The following is a 15,094-nucleotide window of genomic DNA, read 5'->3' as shown; positions in this document are numbered from 1 at the left end:
AAGGAAGTAAGGCAACAGTTAGGGCTGGTTGTGGATGTCTTCACCCTGGTCAAAGACTCAGATGTACCAGTCCTTCTGGTCTCCCAGCCCACTGTGGTGCATGTGGACTAGTCTGTCACACATTTTCTCTGGAAGCCAGAGGCACACAGTGGGCTCAGTGAGTCACACAGTGTGGGCGTGTCATGCAGAGAGCAAGTGGAAAGCATGTGTGAGAAGACAGGCAGTTAAAACAGCAGGCTGGGGCCCAGGCCCGGTCCGAGTGGCTGGTGAAACAGCGGGTACCTTTGGTTCTGGACCAGGCAGTCCAGACGGGTGGGGTTCATGTGGTGGTGGTGGGGGCTGAATAAGCTCAGGGGCAGGGCTGGGGCTGCTAAGTGAGTCAGCCTGAGGAGCTGCGGCTGCAGCAGGCGGCTCCTCTAGGTGCACACCCTCTAGCTGTACAGACTGCTCAGCAGCAGGGGTTGCTACCGACGTCGGAGGCAACGAGGGCATGGGCACAGCAGCCTCACCTTGCTGTGAAGTATTGTTAAGAGACATTTATAATACAGCCTGCCAAGGGCACAGAAAGTACAGCTTACCCCAACACCGTGATCTTCTTCCTTACACTGAATCAGTTTTACACCAGCCAGAGAAATCGCTTGCAGAAATGTGATTAGAATCGATAACATACCAGTAGCTTCTAAAAATATTCATTACTTAGTCAAGAAACTTTTAATCTTAACAAAAAGGTCAGGACACATCACTAAATACAAAGGAGTAATTCCTCTGCTCTTCAGTCATATAATTTCACCCATGCATCCATCTTTGAAAGGCAAAGCCTGTCTGCAATGCCAGATATGAACTTTACCTGCTGCGGAGCAGCCATCTTGAACCCAGCAGGGTCTATGCGATTGGCTGGGTCAGGCTGCACGGGGTGCTGGTATCCAGGGTAACCAGGGGTGTCCTGAATTACAGGAGGATCTTCTCGCACAGGCTCTGAGGAGCGGGTGATGGCAGGCTCCGTGGGCAGACCCACCTCATCATTCAAAGTCTCATCTAATTCCTGGTCTGTGTATGCTCCACCTTCTGTGTCTGTGTCCTCATAGTCAGAAGTGTGGCGGCTGTCTGTGCTATACATTGAGTATTCACTACCTGGTGCTGAAAGGTAGGACAAGCGGTCATCATGGATATCCAAGTCATCCTCTGTAGTACCATCCGCCTGAATAGAGCAGAGAAACCGTCACCTGATGGCTCATTTATTCACAGTAATGGTGTTCAGCGCAGCAGAATAGACTCACCTTGCCCTCTGACACCCACACCAGCTGGTTCTGCTGTTGCTGGATGGTTTCCTTTAGCGCTCCATACCAACCATCGTTCATATTGTTCAAGTTGATGGTCGCTAAGAGAATAGTTTACATTACAGGCAGCTCATTAAGAACAAAGCATGTTAAAAAAAGACAATTTACATTTTTCATTTACTGGTATTTTTATAACTCTCTCCCACTTACTGGTGAACAGGTGGTGATTATTCTTCCTCAGTTTAATGGCTCGCTCATAGAGCTTCCTGGCACTCTTCCTGGACTCTGGACACAACCTGGTCCTCATGTTCTTCACACCCTGTTTATTATCGGGATTTAGGAAGACTACAATCGGGTACCACTGAGCATAGTTCAGCCTGTCCACAGCATTTGGAGTGATGTCCAGTACAGCATGTTTGTCCTTCATTAAGAAAAGAAAGAGTTATTTTTAACAAATGCACGCACACAAACAATCATATATTATTTTTAAAATCCATGCATGTATCATAAAGAGAGGCGTCCTCACTCTGTCGATGATCTGCTTGATAGTGTGAAGGCGAATTATTCCTGAACTACGCTGGTCTGTTCCTGCATCTCTCGGTTCACTCTCTAGAAAATGAGGTAAGACAATTTTAAGACAAATACATTTTCTTGAGTACTAAATGTGTTTTATGCAGTTTACCGACATACTTGCAAGCTCAAAAAGATCTGGCTCTTCTCTGGAAAGCTTTTCACGAGCAACATCAGCAATAGGTCCAAATATTACAACCGGTCTTAGGAAGCCAGCTGCACAAGGAGAAAAGAAACCATTAACAGACTTATAAAACTGTGCTGTTACTCTTAAACGGGCTAACAGACATGTCAAGACACCTCACCCTCTCTCAGCACAACTCTTTCATAAGCTGGGAACTTTGTTTGGACTGGCTGTGAAGAAAGATCCTCTCGGCTCTTCCTCAGGTTCCTCTTTGAACTGCGAAGACCACGGAACCTCCAGAAGTCAGCCCTGTCTCCACCTGCTGTTTTGGGGAGAGTGTACTGCACACTGGAGAGCTGCTCTGCTCTGTAGACAAAAGCAGAGATACTGTCATTAGGACTAATATCAACACTGCCAGTACACAAAGACATCACACACACACACACACACACACACACACACACACACACACACACACACACACACACACACACACACACAAAACAAACAAACAAACAAGAAACCCCACAAATATGGAGATTAACTACAACTCGAAAGGAGATGAGAAGGGATGCTTTCACCTGTTTTTGTTGGGGATGATGCCCCTCTCCACCTCCTGATGGTTCTTGCCAATGCGAATAGCCAGCCAGGAGCCTAATTTGCCGTTGTAGAGGGTGTCCACCACACGGAACACCTCGCCCTTGTTAAAGCTCAAACCATACGGCGATTCCTTCTCATACTCAAAGTGTGTCCGGATGTAGAAAGAGTCACCAACATCTGATTCCACAATCCGCCGATATACTGAACAGTACAGAGCGTTAAGTCAGTATCAGCAAACCAATCAGCTTATTAGATAGTTCTTAGTTCTCTTTTCACTTCCTTTACCATCTTTCTTCTTCTGGGCCAGAATGGTGACCTCTTCACCCTTAGGAAGGTCCAGGAGGAAGAGCACCGCCTCCTCTCGGATTATGTTTGCAAAGTCAACATTATTTACCTGGAATTTGGAAAAAAAGCATGTTTCTGGTTTCTGTTTTTTATGGTTTTCATACAAAAATGTTTTATTTTGGATTTTCAAGTTTAAGCAGAAGCTTTTATTGTTCAAGGAGTACATCTCAGAAAATGTAAATCTCCATTTAAACAGAGGTTCGCATAGCTTTTCCTGTTCTCTGAAATGCCTGGGTAACTGCAGGTTTTATTGCACTACAAGAAGTCAAGTCATTCCTCAATATACTCAGAATAGAGGAGGAGGAACAAACAGTGAGATATACGACTGTGAGGGAATGGGACAAACACAGCGAGAGGAAACGGTGTTTTTGTGTATGCTCCCTCAGGGCTATTGCTAAGAGACCAGCTTGAAGATAGAGGAATTTTGGAGCAGCCAGAGTGTAACACCATGAATAAATAAGGGAATGTTTCAGAAACATTTCCCATAAAACACTACTGTTTACACGCACTATGATGTGCCCACTGTTAAAACAAAATGGCTTATCCCTTTTTTCCCCTTTTCTCCCCAAACTTAAACAGCTCCCCTTTCTTGTTCTTTTTTACATCATATGTGTTGCAGTTTGTCTCACTTCACAATCAGCTTATGTTAAAAATAATCTTACCCTGAGAATTTGGTCGCCCTCCTCTAGGCCCTCCTTAGCGGCTGGACTATCTTCCAGCACTCCAGCTACGAAGATGCCGACGTCGTTCCCCCCAGCCAGCCGCAGACCCACACTCTCCCCCTTTTTGAACTTCACCAACTTCATGCTTGGCCTGAGAATAAAAACAATTGCCAAGTTCATTTCTTTTGATATAACTTAAATGTCAGCCAGATTTCTCTACAGAGATTTCAGTATTTTTGCTAATAACAAAAATAACCACAGTAAACATTCTCAGACACAACCACTGATCACTCCGCGTCCTGCTCATTCAACTTGGCAGCTAACCATTAATGGGGGTCCCGTTGCCCTCGTTTTCAGCTACAAATCTTCATTACAGCACACTTCACAGCTCAAAATAATCCACAAGCCATTTTTAATTGTTCCCTTCAAGACCACCCTCCCTGTTGTACTTTCTCCCGACTGGCTGCACCTTGAAAACAAAACATGTGAACAGCAGGTGGGAGGGGCTGCTGTGCTCACAGTCAGACTTACACTTCTGAGATGACCACATTTAGGGTATCCTTTTTATCTGAGGCTAATGAGACCCAAGAGTAGAAAAAAAAAACCTGCCACTGAGTGTTTAGAGCAGTCTGAAGCCTGCAGATACTGCGCTTTACAGATAAGACTGTGCATGGAAGCATTTTAAAACATTTTTCTAAATAACAGCTCTCCTGATGTAGTCAAAAGTGCTTTTTCCCCCACTGTGTGTGTGTGTGTGTGTGTGTGTGTGTGTGTGTGTGTGTGTGTGTGTGTGTGTGTGTGTGTGTGTGTGTGTGGGATACTACTATATTGTAAACTTTACCGTAGGATGCTATCATCATGGGCAGTAGTTGGCACAGGAGCATCAGAAGGACTGACAGGCAGGTCTACATCTGGCTGTCCGGGCTGAGCATAGACTGGCTTGGGTTCTAAATACAGATGTGCAGAGATTCATGTTATTACGGCAGATAGATGATGAACATGTAACACTGGCTGTACATCATCATAAACAAAGGAATACCCCCACACAGACAGAAAATGAGTGAGAATAAGAACAAAAACAACAACAGCGTGCATACATATAAGCAAAATATTATCACACACATTCTTGTGTGCACACACGCACACTCAAGGCACACAGTGTCCTGAGCTAGGAAGTCAAAGAGAGAGGCAGCAGACTGCTGGAGGCTGGGGAGGAACGTCAAGCTCGATCAGCTCATATGGTTTATTTTCACTTGGCTCCAGGCTGACTCAGCCAGGCTCGGCAGGCGTCTGGATCTAACTTTTTAAAAGCGCAACTACCAAAAAAGGGCAAAAGTAACTGTTTCGAATTAGAGTTCATGAATTCATGTAAATTTTCTGCTGCAAACGATAGACAGGGCCATTACACACCGTTTCTCAAGATTCACACTGATTTACAAATGACTATTCTTAGACATACAAACCAACATGTAATTTTCTGGCTGACTGATTTACATCTGACCTGGGAGGGGTGGGAGCTGTTTCTCCTCTCTGCCTCCTGACTCCTTCGGTTTGGGCAGAGGTACCTCCTCCGCTAGCTTCGCTGGTGTTGAAGCCGGCTTTGAGGCCCGTTCGTCGTCACGACTTCTGTGACTAAAGATGCAAAAAGATGTTTTTGTATAACCTCTCTTTAGAACATGAGGCACAAGATCATGAATAATGCATTCTGCAGATGTAGTGCTGCAAGGCAACATGAAACTGTCTCTTAAACAGAACATGCATTTGCTAAGAATAGCTTCTTTCTACGCCTGCATCTTAGTGTTGAAGGTCATCACTTTGTCTTTCCAGTCTTTTGTGCTCTATTTTTAGAGCAGCTTATCCAAGGTGTCAGAGTGGGTTCTGTCCTCCAGGTGAATTTCACTGTGAGGCTCTGGCTTTAGACCAGCTTACTTTGACTTCCTTTAAAAAGAAAAACGGCGTAAACTACTGTATAAACTAATATACAGTGACATATGATGTCCAAATTTCCATGCATTTTGACAAACAGAAACTTCAGATGCTGATTGTGATTTCTTAGCAAGTGATAGGAACAGGAGGGATAAAGACAGGCTTCCCAGTGGCATAGATCTGTGGCTCTCCTGGTCACATGGCTAACTTTTTGGGAAGAGAGCTGCTTTGTTCACAGACTGTGTGACAAAGTAACCACAAAAGATCCTGCTTGAACTGGCTGGACAGGAACAAACTTCTTTTCATCCCAGGCTGCACTTAACTGCCAACTTCACGAGCTGAGAGAAAGGGTTCCAGATCACTGATCAGGTTCAAACAAACAAATCAAATAGCATCCTGTCACAAGAACTCTTTCCTGTTAACTAAAATACACAAGGTAGTGTGCCCGTGCCACTGTTTAGAACATTAAAGAGATTTTCGCTTTTTGCATATTAAAAATGACAAGAAATGATGAGCCTAAAAGGAAAAAATAGAGAGCGACTTAAAACAGGCAGCTGGAGATGGCCTTTTATTACCGTGTGTCATGATTTCCTTTGTGGTGAAACTGCAGTTTTGTCCACCAAAACATTGAAAAGAAGAAGATCCAGTGACACATTCAAATGACTCTCTCATCTTGAGAAGAAATGTCTCTAAATAATTGATGTCTGATATCAACAGCAACATCCATCAGTTAATAATTTGCTGTTACACAAAAGACCGATCTTCAACACACAAATTCATCACTTTTTTTAGACTGAGGGCTGTGAATATACAGTCGTTTGTCAAAGTCCCAACAACTCTACTGAACTACATTAAATCGAATAATTCATTTATTAAATCCTCAATATTCAAATAGGGGAATGGCACCAAACGTATGGATTTCTCCAGCTGCTGAAGTATAACAGGAATAACCAAGTGCAGAAAAATCCCATTCAGCAACAGCTTTGAATTATGGCACCATGTTTAAGAGTTAAGAGCAGTGAGCTTCTACGCTCAGCAGAGCAGACTCTTGATCTGCTTTCAACCGTAATTTTGACCAAGACCGACTCTTTTGCGGCTTAACAGCTGACTTTTATTTTTTCTCAGGTCAGTGAGCAGAGTGAAAGGGAAACAACTGCGGTGCTCTATTGAGTTTAAATGAAGAATTAATGAGGTACTTTCAAACAACGTTAGAGTCAAAAGAAGTGGTGAATGGAGTAATGGTTGGTGCTAACACACACTACCTTTCATGAGAAAAACAGAAAAGAGGAAGGGAAAAAAGCTTGTTTTAAAGCATGGAAGCAAATATCATCAGTTGTGGTTACTTAAAAGATGTTAAAGTGTTACTAAGTGGTTGCATATAACTTATTTTAATTTCACTCATTTGCAAATTACTGTCTTAATTAATCAACAACAGTCTAAAAACCAGTAGAGAAATTATGCTTAGGACAACCCAGTATCAAAGTGGTTATATCCTTGCATTCTCCTGCATTTCCAGTCTGTCTCTACCAAAAAACAAAACAAAACTACAAACACACAGATCAATTATTACATTAATCATAAATTAACCCTAAACCTGAGAGCTCAGACTTCTCCAAATACACTAAGGGTCTTTTTTTTAAATTTACCATTAACCAAAGCGACCAATAATATGGTTTTGTACTCCACCCACATTTTGGTGATCAATGGTGCTGTTCAAGTTTAAATTGGTATTGTTCTAAACTTCATTCCATCAAACACAGAGAAAGTTGTGAAGAGAAGAAAAACAGAATATATATATACAAAAATAACAATGTTTCTTGCTATATCCCACGATTTTATTTATTTCCTGAAAGCCGGGTTGATGTTCTTTACCTGCCATTGCTGATTTGTGGAGGTGAATGTCGGGAGTGGTCTGAGGGTTCAGATCGTCTGTCTGGAGAGCGGGAGCGGCTGCTACGATGTCTGTCATGTGATCGATTGGAATGGTCGGATGCCAGAGAATGGATATCTGAAATGTCTGGTTAAACATAAAGATACTGTTAAATGGCCGCAGCCTCAAAGTTGCCCTGACAAGTCTGACTTTCTTTGTATCCACTCATTTGAGTTGAATTCACATCACTCTCACCATCTCTGTCAGAAGCGTTGGCTGAGGGAATACTGTCATCGAGGTCAGGGATGTTCAGCAGGGTCGCTCTCTCATCCCTCTGAACCACCATTTTTAGCTTGCCCTTTGACCTTTCTATCAGCTTCTTGGCATCAATCAAAGAGAGGTTCTCTGTCACGGTGCCATTAATCTGAAAGAATCAGCAAAACAAGCCATCAGAAATGACATGAAGTAAACATTCGTACACAGCCACAGAACTTGAATGAAAAGAGAAACAATATAAAAGGTGACATGTCTGGGGTTATTATCTTAATGGTATGATACCACATTAATGTTCCTCCCCATAACCAGTCTATGCATTAAAAGAAAGGATCAAGATGTGCATGTTGCTAAATGTGACGGTGTCCTTCTACACAGCATGTTCCCAAAACATTAATATAATGAGACAAAGTAGTACATACTGCACATCCTTCTATCTGAATCAGGTTAGATTATATAAAGAACATGATCAAACATTTTCAGTTTATCTTCTATGTTTCTAGTGATTCTCTTCCTTTCCCCTCTCACCTTCAGTACAACATCCCCCTCCTGGATGTTGCCATCCCTGGCTGCCAGGCTCTCAGGGGAAATGTCCTTGACAAAGATGTGGCTGGCCAGGCGCAGGCCATATTCTGCTTACAAAGTGAACGACAGCAACAAAGACAACGTTAGCACAGAGTTCACGTGACAACACCACACTGACTGCGATTCTGCTGACATCTGCTTCTCCCACTGGGATTAACAGTACTGATTAAAGAAGATTAATTGCTCTTTTACTTAGATTTACTTGAGTTTACTTGGATTTTGCTGTGGCTGGCAAGTTTTGTTTGCTCTGGCAGTTAACCAATGCTGATTTGGAGGTTTTATTCTCTTCTAAAAGAGAATATGGTTGTCTGTTAATAGTCATGTAAAGAAAATGGCAGGAGATTCCCTGCTTCACTGGCCACTGTTCTGACTCCCTTTTTATCTCCGACTTTGTGAGCCTCACCTTCATTTTTGCGGGATTTCACAAGAGTGACCTTGGCGGGCCGTGGGGGCAGGTTGTGCGAGCGGCGGTCTGAGCGTGGGGAGAGACTTCTTTCCCGTGAGCCGCTGCGTTCACGTTCCCTGTCCCTGCGACCGCCGCTCCGCCCACTGCGCCTGCCCATAGCGCCGCCCACACCGCTGTACGCGCCACTGCGTCCACTTCTCGTTTCATATATCTCTTCGTCGTAGCTATCCTCCTCCTCGTCATGCTCTGACATAGTCTCCCTCTCTCCCAGGCGGCCCATGGGGACGTGCACCTTCCTCTTGCGCCTGATTGTCTAAACAAAGGGAATAAGACATGAAATGAGCTTGACAACCAACATGAGCCAAGCACTCCCCTTATCATGCACATTTCTTCTGCTAGTGAACTACGAAAACATATGAGAGAGCCCAAATAACATTATTAGCAATATACATATCTCTGCTACAAACACTTTTTAAGTCTGACTACAAAATGAGCTTTCCAAGAAGACTTCATAACGGGATGTGACACTCACAATTTTGGCGAGCTTCCCACTTTTACGAAGCTGCTGTACAGCGTACGCGTGCTCCACATTATCCATGGAGACAGCGTTGACCATAACGACTCTGTCATTTTCCCTAGAGAAATGAGATACCAAGAACAGACAGACAGTGGAGTCTTTATGGAGCAGGCAGTGTAATTTAATACTAAAAAATGAGCTGCATGACTGGGTTCCCGATAATACAATTAAATCTTACTGCAGTAGGCCTTCTGCGGGGCCTCCTTTCAGCACATCTGAGATGACAATGGAGGTCTCACCACTCTGAAAATGAGGGTTATCCCGTCCACCTGAAATGGCTATCCCAAAGCCAAACCCTGGTGCCTGCACACAGAAATAAAAACAAAACACAAAAAAGATAAGGATGTGTGGATGGACCAAGACACTAACTGATGAGTAGAGACAGATGTATTTAAATTACCACCTCCTGGTATGAATGCAACAAAATAATTGTTTGTAAACCACCTCTACAGAATACAGCAGTCGAACACTTTGAAGCGATGCAGTTTGCGTGCAAACAATGTGCACAAAGATGCCAGATCAGCATTTATACAAATTATTTATGCTCCACAGCCAAAAACATGGAATCATGTAGAAGAAAAGCTTTGTGATAACTCTGCTGTTTTGTCTGTTCCACGTGCAATTAATTACACAGTGAGCTAACTCCCTACATGCTGTGATCCTGAAAATAGCAGGGAAGAAAAATGCTGAGATGGGAGATAGAGGGAAAATAAAGTAAACCAGGTAGGGCAGAGAGCTTTTAGGATAGGGCATAATTTCAACAATTATAGAGAGTAAAGGAAGGATAACAGATACCCACCCTGTGTAGTGTTACTGTGTGCTGTTCCCAAATGACTGTCTCCTCCATTGCTGCACTCTGAAAGGCAAAAAAATTGCGCAGTGCTTAACACATAAGCTCCAGAGTTCAGACAAGAAGAGTCAAAATAATTCATTATTCCAACTGATAAAAGGTGGAGTGGCTCCCAAAATACATCTGACAGTGTCTCCTTCAGTGTTTAACCTTTAACAAAGTCTGCATAAAAGGTCAAATGTGTTTTTTAATGAACAGAGTAGGCGTTAACTGTCCAAGCTAAATGTCTCCATAATGTGTAGAGTAGCATTTACCACTTTTGCAGCAAAAGCTACTTATACTGAGATACTGAAAAAAAATAGAGGGTAAGGGTTTGGACTACTGCTGCTTTATGAACATCAGCCACTTGGGCAATCTAGGCTACATTTCATTATTCATATTGTAATATTCATACTGCAAATAAAGGATGTAAAGAGCAAATCGACTGTGAAAGCACACTGAGAGACTTTAGTAAAAAAAAATTAAAAAGATGAACAGAATATTTGAATACACAATAATAGCACTGATTATTTTTTGTCCTCTACCAAGGTTGCTAGTGGAAGGGGAAGTGTTTCACCACTAAAAATTAAGACAGGGTACACATCAGGACGCTTGTTTGTTTCACACTGTTGCTGATTCACAGTGATACAGATGACACAACAGAGCACAGCAAATAGCCCACGCACACACCATAAACATGTTGGTTTTTAGACTAGACAGTCTTCTTTGTAGTGGGTCCACAGTATGAGGTCCCAGGTTTACAGTGAACTGAGTACAATAGCACAACAGAAAAAGATCCTCCTTCATTAAATAGGGCCACACTGGCAGTAAGTCTCTAAAATTGAAGGACAACCTCAGCCCCATTAACAACCACAGAGGATAAGATTAAGGTCACCTCAGTCAGCTGCTGGGTTAACGCCATCCTCTGCGACCTACAGCCCGCTTCTTATCTCTGCCTCTGTATCATTTTACCTCCACTGCAATCTCACAACACATTAGACATTCAAGGACTGCATATAAAATACTACGAGGTCATTCCCATTGGGGCAAATTACAACCACCATCACAGCACTTAATGCAATAACCCCCATCTGTCATGCAAAATGATCCTAGCCTTGTGATCTTAATAGGTGAGACTGCCACACATATCCCCTTCTGCTTTGCTGGTTATTTCTTTGACACCTCGAACGCTTACAGTATAACCACCTATGCAGAAATCTCATGTTGCGGTACATTAAAATGTGATGAAAAATGAGCAAAGGGAGATTACTCTTCACGCTGAAAAGGAGCATCGGTTCCAGTGCTTAGACCTGCCACTGAGACTGCTGTCGACGTGTTGGCAGCTTCAAATGCAAAACATCTAGCAAGAGTCAGTCCAGTTTCACACTGAAAGCCATTTTGCAGCACATCAGTATGACAACTTGATAATGGAAGTGCTATTAAGCCACAAAGAGCGATAAACAGCTAAAAATCTTGGATGGTCTGCAGGCCAAATACTGAACTACAGACCACTATGATTTCTCAGGACACATCTAGTGTGGAAATATTATGATGAAATCTCATATAGGGAATAGGGATATTCAGTTAATCATTTTTAATCAGTAAAGCTACCTGTCCTTAAAGGCATCCATCAATTATGAAAACAAGATAACCCATCCCATTACTTTTACCCCCAAATTCATCCCCCATCAGAGTGTGGCAGAAAAAAATATAAGGTACTAAGGGATTGTGAGCCCAAGAACGCACAATTTAATCAACCTTACACAGTAGTTAAGATTCAGGGACACCCTTTTTTAAACTATCAAAATGTATTTTGCAATATTGCACAGTTTTAAGTCATCACCAAAATGTGTGTGATGAGAAACACTAAAAACACACCCAGAGATTCTGAAGTTGAAAATAACAACAGCCATGCTGCTGCAGAAGCAAATGTCTGAACAAAAAAAAGTAACTCAGATGTGAAGAAAACAATGTCCAACTTTTTTTTGTACAGCAGAAATCATATTCAGAGGCAGCAGCTTAGCTGACCAACTGCTGCTGTGCCATTTATTGTTTTAGCACCCTGGCCTCCTTCAACACATCATCCTTATGTCTGCTACGACCTGTCGGCCAAGTGCCAAAGATTAGCTGGCATCTGGGAATACAGGCAGCTAAATAAAATGCCACAAGTGGCCCCAGACGTGCTCAGCTTGGCAGCAACAGTCACAAACTCCTCAAGCAGCTTATAGTGGGGCTCACACAAGGAGGGTGAACCAAAGTTTGAACAGGGGAACTCCCCCTGGCCTTTCACACTGAATTATCTGCTCTTGAGAAAGGGTGGGGTGGGGGGCATCTGAATATAAACAAGTCTGGTGAAAGCAGAGGAATGATCTCCCGCTAGAAAGTTTGCTCTTTCAGGGAGGAGGATTTATGCCCCAGTCTTCTTGATCAGCACTGTGCAAATGCTGACGCCAAGAGCTCAAACATTTTGCCTAAATTTATAGACACTTGCTTCTAACTGATAAATTGGGGGTGTGCGTTTCCAGTTGATAGTCAGACTTTCAAAACTCCTTTATAAGCATTTATGCAGCATAACACAAACACGTACGCCCACAAACGTATAATGTTTTAGAGTGGGTAGCAAGAGATGTCAATTTAGTTGTCTGGAAAACATGTTTAGAGGACGCTTATTAAGCTCCACTGAATACAAATAAATCACTGAAAAATTGCAATGGGGCAAAACAAAAGGACTGAATACCAAGGGAAAAAGACGAAAAACAATCTCTCTCTCTCTCTATCACATGCACACACCTTTCACTGTGAAGGGATATAATTTTGCTACCTCCTGCTCCTGCAGAGCTTGTTGCTCTGGTAACAGAGGGGGAACTGTGTGGCTTTCTAGTGGCCTTTCAGGACAGGTCTGAAGGTTCCTCTAAACTGTAGGAGGTAAATTTAAAAAAAATAAATAAAGACAGGGCCAAATCAATTCATAAAGTTCATAAAGTTTTGTGGCTCAAATGAGCACTACTATTTTTTTTTGCCATAAGATCTAAACAGTGAACTAGTGACTTGATATTTGTCAAAAACAAATATGTTCATTTCCTGTTCCAAAAATGTCCAAAAATTTTCTTTTAAGTAAACACAAAGGTATGTTGTTTTCAGTGAAATGAGCATAGGTTGCTGTAAAGTTGCACCAACATCCCGTGACTGATGACTTTGAGTGCCATAATGTGTACACCCTTTACAGCCACAATTTGGTGCCAAGAGAGGCTTCATGCCTCAAGCTAAAGCCAGGCCTGGCAGCCGCTCCACAGTGAGACACACCATGTTGGTTGGGTCATGCTTGGGGGATTACAACTAGGCAACATGGGAGCCAGCACTACAACACAGATGGACTTTAATGCAGATGGAGAACGGAGAGGAAAGCTCTGCTCAAAAAGGACTGTGTCAAATCAATGCACAAATGGTAAAACAACGTAATCATCAATGAGCCCACTGGGCTTTTCATTCCTCTGCAGAACAAACTATTATAGCATGTCCATAAAATACTGCTCTGCCAGCAGTCTTTCAAGCTTTTAATTTCCACTTGTAAATCAATTACAGAATGCTACTAACAATTATTGTCATTACTGATCATAGCACATCTTCCTGATTACTCCTTCAGCTGCTCTATAAACCAAAAACCGTGAAAAATGACCAACCTAGTTTCCAAACAAACAGATGACGTTCAGATTTAAGAAGCTAACTCTAGCTTTCTTGCTCAAAATATATTTTTAAAAAGGCACATGTGTATTTTGCAAGTTGAGGGGCAAATGGCTTCTTGTTACAGGTACTATCTGTATGCCAGTGGCAATAAAACTGAGCAATAACAAACTTACATATACTTGTGTGCCCCGGAGGTCCTCTCTGAAGTCAGCGAAACAGTAAATTTTGTCTACTTGGCAAATACTAGCAGACAGTTTGGCAGGGAGCTGTGACAATTCTTGTCACTTTCAAATAAAGGGCCTGCAACTAATCAAATGTTCAGCTACAAACTTGACTTGCAATGATTATGAAAACAATATAATTTACATAAAAATAAAAATAGTGCTTTAGTTTTGTTTTGCGTCACTGAATCGAGCAGACCCCTCTCCTTTTACAGCAGTGACCTTCAACCCTCCCCTAAAAGCAAAAACCTCCCTCCCTGCCAAGCTGTAGCAGGTTTGGTTAAGCTTGAGCCAAGATAACAAAGAGAGAGCCTGAAGGAAAACTAAAGAGATAAACCAAATGGATACACTTTTTGTTTTAAAGAGTTTAGCACGATAAGCCTAACTATGTTCTCTAAATTGTTTTAAACAATCAGGATGATAATATTTATTTTACCATAATCAAACAGCCCTGCTTAAAAAAACGCAACTCTCTGTGTAAAAAAAGCAAATGTTATTTTGTTATAACTGAGGCAACATTGTGCGATTTTGTGCTGAAGTATGGTTTAGGGGTGAGGCAGAGACTTATTCAATTCTGACCGCTCTGGGACCAGAGTAGCTAAAAATAGCTCTCATTAATTCTACTGTTGTGGTGCTGCAACAGAGTGATTTAGGGGGGAACCTTGCAGCATGAACACTGAGGAACATTTAATAGGTTCTTGTTGTAGTAAATGTCACAAATCGACCAAAACAAATGATAAAATACTGCAAAGAAAATACATCCACTCTCTTTTTGTACTGCCTATTTATTGTATTTCTTTGTAAGGTCTGAGGAAAAAAAAGAGACTTTGATCGTTCTCACAAATCTGTTTCAGTGCCAGTGTGATGAAAATGTGACTATTCATATTTCAAGAGTAGTAATGAGTCGAAACAAATACAATGTGATAATTAAAGGTTTAGAGGTGGCTGAAAGCAATAATTCACAATTATTTTTGTTCACATGCATCAGCACATGATTAGCAGCAATAAAGCCAAATGAAGCCAAGTCTGCTGCAAGCTTAAATATTCAATCCTAGCAATAAACATACTGCTGAGTTAAAACAATTCTTTCCCTTTTGCTTCTCTCCAAGACAGTTTTCAAATTACACTGCAGGCAAAGACAAGAA

The 15,094-nt window shown here is 42.1% G+C and overlaps 1 protein-coding gene across 9 annotated transcripts in view; it reads right to left on the bottom strand.

Moving 5' to 3' along the window:
• The window catches only part of tjp1b (tight junction protein 1b), a 71,198-nt gene that overhangs the window by 11,189 nt on the left and 44,915 nt on the right, over nt 1–15,094 (bottom strand). For 6 of the 9 annotated variants that reach the window (XM_084933686.1, XM_084933689.1, XM_084933690.1 and 3 more), the window contains 19 exons: nt 10,015–10,071; nt 9,394–9,518; nt 9,171–9,273; nt 8,636–8,951; nt 8,176–8,282; nt 7,630–7,798; nt 7,377–7,521; nt 5,080–5,210; nt 4,420–4,525; nt 3,579–3,729; nt 2,857–2,965; nt 2,553–2,772; nt 2,153–2,337; nt 1,968–2,063; nt 1,804–1,886; nt 1,488–1,698; nt 1,278–1,378; nt 848–1,198; nt 283–513 (listed from right to left, as the gene is read on the bottom strand). In XM_084933686.1, the coding sequence (XP_084789812.1) occupies nt 283–513; nt 848–1,198; nt 1,278–1,378; nt 1,488–1,698; nt 1,804–1,886; nt 1,968–2,063; nt 2,153–2,337; nt 2,553–2,772; nt 2,857–2,965; nt 3,579–3,729; nt 4,420–4,525; nt 5,080–5,210; nt 7,377–7,521; nt 7,630–7,798; nt 8,176–8,282; nt 8,636–8,951; nt 9,171–9,273; nt 9,394–9,518; nt 10,015–10,071 (2,997 nt within the window). The remainder of the gene's footprint in view (nt 1–282; nt 514–847; nt 1,199–1,277; nt 1,379–1,487; nt 1,699–1,803; nt 1,887–1,967; nt 2,064–2,152; nt 2,338–2,552; nt 2,773–2,856; nt 2,966–3,578; nt 3,730–4,419; nt 4,526–5,079; nt 5,211–7,376; nt 7,522–7,629; nt 7,799–8,175; nt 8,283–8,635; nt 8,952–9,170; nt 9,274–9,393; nt 9,519–10,014; nt 10,072–15,094) is intronic. The other 3 variants (XM_084933694.1, XM_084933688.1, XM_084933687.1) reach the window with 2 other exon arrangements.

The sequence above is a fragment of the Perissodus microlepis genome, chromosome 7, assembly GCF_051167445.1.
Source record: "Perissodus microlepis isolate ML-2025 ecotype Zambia chromosome 7, ASM5116744v1, whole genome shotgun sequence".
Lineage (NCBI taxonomy): Eukaryota > Metazoa > Chordata > Actinopteri > Cichliformes > Cichlidae > Perissodus > Perissodus microlepis.
Note: the sequence above shows the minus strand (reverse complement) of the source record. Positions and strands in the feature narration are given on the sequence as shown.